Raw genomic sequence first — 8,550 nt, 5'->3', positions numbered from 1 at the left:
GCCGTCCGGGAGCACGGCGGAGTCCGTCGGGATGAGCAAGCAGTGCCTCACCCCCCTGGCATGTCCCCAGATAAATGCGGCTTGCATTAGCCCCTGGACTGACGGGAAGCGAGATAGCTGACAGCCCATGGGCTGAAGGTTCATGGTTATGACATCCGCCCATTTTCACCTTGGGAATCGTGGAGGAGGAGCCTCCTCCGCCGTGAATCACTGCTCCCGTGTTTCTGCTTATCAGGGTTTGGGCGTTGCGTGGAATGCCCCGGCCCAGGACGGGATGGTGTCTGTGAGGGGGGTAGGACTCGGTCAGCCCCTCGAGCAGCAGGGAGATACAGCCCCGTGTGAGCACTGGAAAAAGTGAAACCAAACCGTGCAGAGGCCAGAGCTCCAGGGGAAAAGGAAAATGGAAGAGAATCCAAGCATGGATCTGCCTGGAGGTAAGTGAATCCTACGCTTACTCCATCTGCTAGGAAAATCCCTTTGCTACAAGTTTTCAGCAGTGACATGGGAAACCTGTGCAAAAGAAAAATAAACCAGTAAAAGAATCCCATCTTTTCCAGGCCAAGGAAAGCAAGTTGCCGTCATTTTTTAAAGGGTGAAAGATGAACAAGTTACTGTCAGTTTTAGATTCCTATCTGCAGGAGGTTTAGACTCTGTGTCCGAGATGGCAGCACAAGGAATGTTGAAGAGAGAGATCCAAACTGGAAGAGCTTTCTTCCCTACATCCTGATGCTTCCCATCTGCAGATGCTTAAATAATAAGCCAGTTTTCCACCACCTGGGGTTGGAAAAACTCTGGAAGAAGCAGGGCAAGGAGTAGTTTGTGCCCAGCTGGAACAGCAGGATACCTCCAAGTTCCTCATGCTTCGGTTTCTACCGTGTACTTACTTTCTGTGGGAGCGTTGTTATGACTCGTACCTACGAGTGTGTCAGTGATACGGTGATGCCATCACCAGCTCAGGTCTGTCCTAGATAGTCAGAAGTGTTACTGTAATAATCAGCAAAGAATGTAAAAATAATGTTCTGACAAGTGACAAGTGCAGCTTTTTCTCTGTTTCCAAATTAGAAGGGAATGCCTTGCCCTTTTTGTCAGTGTTTATTCTAATTACAGCGTAATCATTTATGTCACTGTAATGCTTGATCATTCATAAGCAATTTTTCACAAATAGTGCCTGAAATTTGAGCTGCACTTTGGTTCTGTAAGAGTCAGAATATGTCACAAATGCTGTTCAGTCTCAGCATCTCTCTACTGAACCATGCTCCAGTGTTTGTTTCTAATTAAATAGTTGCCATGGCTCCTTGGGAGAGCAGCTCCAGGACAGAAGCAGACAGAGCATGAGCAGAATTATCATTTACGTTCAGACAGATGTTTGAAGTGCATTGGCATGACTGTACTCAACAACAGCCTTAGGAATTCTTCAAATCCATAGCTATCTGTGAAAACCCCCTATCTATGGAAGGTGTGGTAACATATCCTACCACCTGACAAAGGAATTGCCTGCCCACCCCACCTAGGACATGAGCTGGGATTGAGTTGGCTTTAGCATGGCAGCTGTAAGTGCTGTGGTTTGGATTTGTGGGTTTAGGGAAAAAAATGTTGAAAACAGAGCAGTTTTGGCTATTGCTGAACTGTGCTGGCACAGCATCAAGGCCTTCTGCCTCTGCCCAGCCAATACCCTGGGGTGGGCCGAAGACTGGGCAGGGACCCAAGGTGGGAAAAGGGTTATTGAATACAGTGTAGCATCATGCTCAGCAACAAGAACTAGGGCACAGGAGGAAAGGGAGAAGAGGGTGACTTCCAAGGTGGCCACTGCTGGGAAACTGGCCTGGCATCAGTCTGCTTGTAGAGGTGGTGAGTGACTGCCTTGGCATACTGATTCCCTCCTTCACTCAGCTGTCTGGATCTCAACCCAAGAGTTTTTCTCACTTCTGGTCACTCTGTTCTCTCTCCTGTCGCACTGGGGGTAAATGTTTCTGCAGTGCCAGAACTGGGAGTTCTGTGGGTGGTGGTAAAGCACTGGGCATTCTTGACTCCTGTGTGGCTCACTGGGCTTGTGAACTCTGATCCCAACAGCTGGACCAGCCCAGGGTGAGCTGGGAAGCACAGCAGAGCATCCTGTGCACCAGGAGCCCACCCGGGAAACATCTGAGCACCAGGAGCCCACCCAGGAAACCCCTGAGCACCAGGAACCCACTCGGGAAACACCTGAGCACCAGGAGCCCACCCGGGAAACATCTGAGCACCAGGAACCTGCCTGGAAAACACCTGAGCACCAGGAGCCCACCCAGGAAACATCTGAGCACCAGGAACCTGCCTGGAAAACCCCTGAGAACCAGGAGTCCACCCAGGAAGCACCTGGGCACCAAGTGACAAGCAGGGGGCCTGAGACATCCTGCAAACCAGAGGAGGACTCTTCAGTGTGTGAATCAACTGCTGATGGGGGAGAGACAACACTGTTGGGTTTAGCTGGTCCCACAGTAGAGGAGAAAGCTCCCCAGGAAACTGAAGTATTGCTGGAAGAATCTGACAAGACAAGAGAAGGTGTCTCAGAAAGACCCCTGGAAAAAGAGGACTTGGATGAAGGTGAGTCTCTCCCCACCCTTGGGCCTGATAACTTGGGCCTTGGCTTAGAGGAGGCAGAGCGGGAGAAAGAGTTGTTGGTTCTTGGGCTAAAAGGGGTCTGTGAACTTTATTCCCCACAGCTGGGCTGGGCCATGGTGATGTGGATGGCAAAGGAGGCAGCCCTGTCCACCAGGAAACATGGGAGCACCAGGAGACAACTGGGCAGTGTGAAAGCCTCCACAGAGCAGAGGAAGATGCTTTGTCAGCAAGCAAGGCACGGAGCTCTGAGAGTGAAATGACACATTTGGATGTGACTGGGGTGGAAGATGTCCCTGGGGGCCTCTTGGCAGAGAAGAGCACCGGTGCCACTCTCCCAGACTGGGAGCCAGAGGCACCCAGAGAGCAAGAAACACAGGAGAGCAGGTCTCAAGGCATGTTAAGGAAAAGACCAAAAGGTGAGCTGGTGGCTGCACACTGCTGCTCTTCCTCTGTGCCCAGGCCTACACTTCCCATGGGCATTAGAACAGTAGTTGGGTGAGATCTCTAGAAGCCATTGTCACTTTTCTGGAGTCAAGTAGGAAAGAAGATATCAGAAATTAACTGGCTTCTCTCTTTCTCTCTGCTTTGGCTCCTGTCGTGCTTTGAAAGGCATGAAGCCACACTGCACTCTGCATTGGCTTTCTCCTTGCCCAGCCCAAAAGGAGAGAGCCAGGACTCAGGGCAGTATTAACCCAAAGCAGTATTCACTTCTAACTCTTCCCTCAGCTGGGAGCTCCTGCTTTTCTTACTACAGCTCCATTTACCTGTTCCCTCAGCAGTGAGTGGCACATGTCTTTTCTCTTACTGCAGGGGACACAGCCCCAAATCCAGAGACTTGGTCTCGCCTGCAGAATGTCACCACCCAAAACACAGAGCAGGAGAAGGCCAAAGAGTCCCTCCTGTGGAAAGGTGAGGAAAAGAAGCTTCCCTTGCATGTTACTCATCGACCAGAAGGCACTGATCCTCCAGGAGCAAGTAATGAAGCACATTTAATTAAATTACTCTTCTCTCTCGGGACCTTTCACAGCCTCTTCTGAGGGTTTGAAAGAAAAAAGCATCCCCTTAAATACAGGCTCAGTTTGAGCCTATGGTAGCAGCTTTCCCTCCAGCTCTTGAGCCTCAAAAGCTGGCAAATTTTGTTAATCATGCTGTGAGTGCTCTGGGATGTCCTGGGAGGTCTGGGGAGCTACTGTGCTGATTATTACAGCCCTCCCAGTCCTGCTCTGTCGTGGGGCTCTAAGCGGGGGCAGTGATGCTGATCTGCATTGCACACTTCTCCTGTTACCAAGAGACCCTGCTTTGCCATGGAGAGGGACACAAGCCATTGTGTCTGGACCTTGCTGCCTTGTGTTTTCTGAGCAGAAGCACAGTGGCCTTTGTTCGCTCATAGCGTGGAGGAGGGCAGCGAACGCAGCACTTTACCTGGGTCAGACACCTCCACAGGTGGTGCTGTGAACAGCCACAAACCCTAAAGAAAACAGAGGAGGGGGAAAGAGAAGAAAGCTAGTGGGCAGCTGCAATTCCCTTAGGAAGTTTTGCACAAAGCTGTAGCCTTGCCCTCATCCCTGGAGCTGCAGCCCCCTTGCCTGGTGTATTGGAGTGGGAGTCTCACAACACAGAGCCAGCGGCCCCTTTGCCTTTCCTGCCCAACCTGCTCCACTTCCCTGGTGCAGGGGGGAAGGTCTGAGAGGGGAAAAAGAGCCATTGTAGCTACCTTCCAGCGTGTCACTGCAGGTCACTCGGGACTGACTCCCGTTCCCCGTCTCGTGTCTCTCCCCTGTTGAACAGGGCTCGTCGTCGTGGGCCTCGCAGTGCTCGGCTTCTGCATATTCTGCTTCGGCAGCCCGACCTCCAGCTCCCAGCAGCCCCGCAAGAACCCCGCGGTGGAGGCGTTCCTGTCCCAGTTCGACCAGCTGCAGCACAGGTTTCCGGGCCCCAGCCCCCACCTGTGGCTTCGTGGGCGCAAGTTCCTGCAGAAGCACCTGAACGCGTCCCAGCACACGCAGCCGGCCATCATCATCCTCGCGGCCGCCCGCAGGGGCGAGTGGACGCTGCGGTGCCTCAGCGCCCGCGTGGCCGACTCCTACTCGGCCGCGCTGCACGGCAGCACGGTGCACATCGACGGCAGCGACAAGGCCGGGCTGCACAGTGACCGCGCCAAGCTGGAGGTGGACTCGGAGCTGAGCTCGGCGTTCCAGGCCGGGGGCCGGGCCGCGGTCATTCACCGCTTCGAGCTGCTGCCCGCGGGGGCCACCCTCATCTTCTACAAGTACTGCGACCATGAGAGCGCCGCCTTCAAGGACGTGGCCCTGCTGCTGACGGTGCTGCTGGAGGAGGACGTGCTGGAGAGCCAAATCAGCCTCCGGCAGGTGGAGGAGAGGGTCCGTGACTTCCTCTGGGCCAAGTTCACCAGCACCAGGACCCCCAGCTCCCACGACCACATGGACTCTGACAAGCTGAGCGGGCTGTGGAGCCGCATCTCCCACCTGGTCCTACCCATCCACCCAGTGCAGACCATCGAGGAAGGGGGCTGCTCTGCCAAAGCCTAGGGACAAAGGTGGTCAGAGCCCCGAGGAGGGTTGGGATGATGGTCCTGGCTGGCTCTGGTACCGGCAGAGGCACAACCGGTGTTAATTCTCTTCAGTTTGTTTCTTGTAGATTGCTGGGAAGAGTTTGACAGGCACAAGTTGATCCAGGCCCTTTGGGCAGCTGAGTCCTGGAGGCGACACTCACGCTTCCTTCTGGCAGAGGGGAAGAGGGGGTATTTTAGACTGCTGCTTGCACAGGAGAACATCGAGGTGTAGGGAGGCAGGAGGGAAAACAGGACCTTGCAGGTAGCATTTCTATCGAGATACAGACAAATAATGTACACAATCATTATGACAGAAAGAGACTGTGATTCAGCAGCTCTTTCATCTCTTCCTGCCCCTCAGCTTGCTTAAGTTGCGTACATCAGCCTCACAATATACTTTATCCAGGGAGCTGCTAGAACACAGAAAGGTCAAATTCCTTAAAGCCCAACATTTTGAAGGCATGCTTCAAAAAGAAAAGTGGTTTGCCAGTCAAGGGTTTGACCAGTCAGCCCCGATAGAGTCCCACTTGCACAGCCTGATTGACCCCAGGCAAAGCCCAGATCCTGAAACAAACCTGCAATTCAGAGATCCCCTAAACATCAATTATGAGAAATTCCAGGTTGTCAGCACTTGAACACTACGCTCATGGCGGGGATCCCATGAGAGGATCCCGTGTGCCAGAGAACAAGCTCCAGAACCAGAGAGCAACGAAACAGTTGCTGTCATCCTGATAGTGTGAAGCCTCAAGGGATTACACAGGAAAAAAAATTAATAATACAATGTAACTTAATGCTACATCTTTCTAAAAAACGTCCGTTCGGTCCCTTTGGTACACAAAGGCTGTGACTCTCTCCTCGGGCCGATGCTTTGGTCCCACACAACAGATTGTTCTTCCCCTGGATCCCTGATCTGTGTGCAGGGCTGGAAGCTGCCTGCCAGCCCCTCCCCAGGTGATTTCTATTGATGAATGTAGATGTTAATGCTGATATTTCAAACCATGTAGGGTGGCACACCAGGTCCTTGCCCTCCAAGGGTACATTTGCCTCCCTGCCGGGCTCATGGAGCTCTGGCATCTGCCAAAGCAAGTAGGAGCGGAGCTGGGTTAGCTGGTGAAGACAAAATCTCTGCCATTAACACTAAAAATCCTTGACAAAGGTTAGCTTCTTACCATGCCTCCTTCTCTGCATCCTAGGAAGAGAAATCAAAGTCCTGGAAACACTGTGGTTCCCCCCCCCCGCACACTGTTTCTGCAGGTGCTGTGGGGCAGAGCAGCCAACTCAGGAACACCTGGAGAGCAGGTGCAGGTTACAGCATTTATTATAAGCCAACAGGCAGCCCCAGTGCCAGCCCCGTGTGCCTGTGCAGACGGAGCAGCTGTAGCTGATCATGGCTCATTTCCACAGAGCAGCACAGACCGAGGCCTTGCAGAGCTGGGCTCTGTATCCAAACAAGACCAAATCCACACCACCATGGTGTTTTTTAGGAGCTGCACATCTGTCCTGTGCTCCTTACAGCAACTGGACCCAGCTGTTGCATGGGTCTCCTGCCAACAGTGCCTTGCTGATCTGCCCCACCAATGGCTCGGGGAGGCGCAGCCCTGCACCCTAAAACCACAGCCCGTCTCCTCCTTCTCCCTGCCGTGTGCCTTGACCCGTCTCAGGAGATCAGTGGCCCTTAACTTGGAGGAGGGAACAAAACAAAGGAAGAGGGAGGGTTATTTGTCCGTGTTCTGGCCAAAGAACAGACTTTTTGGTTGGTTGGGGACGTGAAGACGAGACCACAGGGCTTTTAACTTTGATAAACGCTGGGCTAAATGTGAGAACTGCCTGCTGGAGCCCAGGGCACAGTGTGGTACAAGATACAGGCTGCTTCCTCCTCTCCCTCTCCTCTCTTGCTGGATGCTACTGTGGTGAGAGAAAACACTATCCTGCTCTGCACGGTTCAGTGTGGGTGTTGATGTAAGAACCAGCAGAGCACTCCTCGTGCTGTGCCAATATTCTGGTGGCAGTCTGGATTCTGATGTTCTCTCTCTCTGTTTTGCACGCTGTGTTTGCAGTGCACTGCCCAGGTCTGCAAAGGCAGCTTGCCCTCGCTGAAAGCGTCGCCCACCTGAGCTCTTCCAAAACGGAGACGTTTTCATGGCCTTTTAAAGACAAAGTATCTGCTTGCTTCTGAAACAGGACTTCTATTTAAAAATAAATGATGAGATTGTGAAAGAAGCCAGCAAAGTGAGGCTGGAGTCTTACTGTATTCCATTCCTTTTTCTTAGCTATTTTCATTAAGCTGAAGAGATCATTGTATTGGACAAAGTTTTATCTAGGTCAGGGCGGTAGCTGTGCAAACAAAGTGAATATTTTCTTTTCCTGGAAAAAAAACTAAACAACATTTTTCCCAGTTGTTTGGGGCAAATATTTGCAGCTTTTTCAACTGAGGCAAAATTAAAAACAAAGCCCCAAAGAGCTGCTGGATTCAACCCCCAGGCTGAAATACACTGGGGTTTGCATAATACTTAATAAATGAAACTGAAATCCACTGACAACTGAAATGTTTTAGAAATACAAAAAGCAAATATTTCTCATTTCAACAGATTGGTTCCACTTGATATTCCACCACTGCAGCACACACAAAGGTTTACTTTTGTCATGAATTATTTTGCCCAGCTCTAGCCTAAACAGAGAGAGGGCTGGGAAAAAAAAGAGGATTTACCCTATCAGTTTGGATTTTCTCCAGTCCCCTGACAACAATACTCGTAACATTGGCACCTGCCTTCACATAGATGTTAATGTGATTGATTGCCAGAAGTAAACATCACTCATCTCCTGTTGTCTAATGCCAGAGGACAAGATTTGGTCCTACCCCAAAGATTTACATGAAAATCCAGTGTCCCCAGGTGCAGCGATGCTGCGAAAACCAGGCTGCTTTTTAAAGTCTTGCCCACGAATCCGAAAACGAGGGAATAAACTCAGGGGCAGAAAGGTGTGCTGGTGGTTTTCCCCTGGATAATGTGCTCACCATGATCTGTGCTGGTGAATAGCATCATCATCCCTGTACCTGCTCCAAAACCAGGCTGAGCTGGTGCCTGCGGCTGAGGAGAAGCAGGACCCCCGGCAAGGTTTCTCCCAAACAGGGATTCCAGTTCCCTTCTTCCCAGACTTTGAGTCGATTCCCTGGGGCACAGGCACAGCAGCTGCAGAGCCCTGGTGGGGGACACCACTGGGTGACACTATTAAACAATGCACCCCCCCCTTCCCAGCTCTCCCTCTTTTCTAAGTCCCAGTCTCTGTGGCACCGGCTCTGCAGGGAAGGATGTGTTGCCGCAAGGTGCTCAACAATCCCAAAAATCACCTTGAAAATCACACAGGAGCACAACTGAGGGGCA

At 51.8% G+C, this 8,550-nt stretch overlaps 1 protein-coding gene across 2 annotated transcripts in view; it reads left to right on the top strand.

The window, feature by feature from the left end:
• LOC103617793 (torsin-1A-interacting protein 2) overlaps nt 1-7,403 on the top strand; it is an 8,247-nt gene extending 844 nt beyond the window's left edge. Inside the window, exons 2-6 of one of the 2 annotated variants that reach the window (XM_017737440.1) lie at nt 236-434; nt 2,071-2,580; nt 2,700-3,014; nt 3,409-3,573; nt 4,387-7,403. In XM_017737440.1, coding sequence (XP_017592929.1) covers nt 401-434; nt 2,071-2,580; nt 2,700-3,014; nt 3,409-3,573; nt 4,387-5,147 — 1,785 coding nt within the window. In that variant the 5' untranslated portion in view covers nt 236-400 and the 3' untranslated portion in view covers nt 5,148-7,403. The remainder of the gene's footprint in view (nt 1-235; nt 435-2,070; nt 2,581-2,699; nt 3,015-3,408; nt 3,574-4,386) is intronic. The other variant, XM_017737441.1, reaches the window with a different exon arrangement.
• The last annotated feature ends 1,147 nt before the right edge of the window (nt 7,404-8,550 follow it).

This window comes from Corvus brachyrhynchos, unplaced genomic scaffold (assembly GCF_000691975.1).
Source record: "Corvus brachyrhynchos isolate BGI_N302 unplaced genomic scaffold, ASM69197v1 scaffold466, whole genome shotgun sequence".
NCBI classification, from domain to species: Eukaryota; Metazoa; Chordata; class Aves; order Passeriformes; family Corvidae; genus Corvus; species Corvus brachyrhynchos.
Note: the sequence above shows the minus strand (reverse complement) of the source record. Positions and strands in the feature narration are given on the sequence as shown.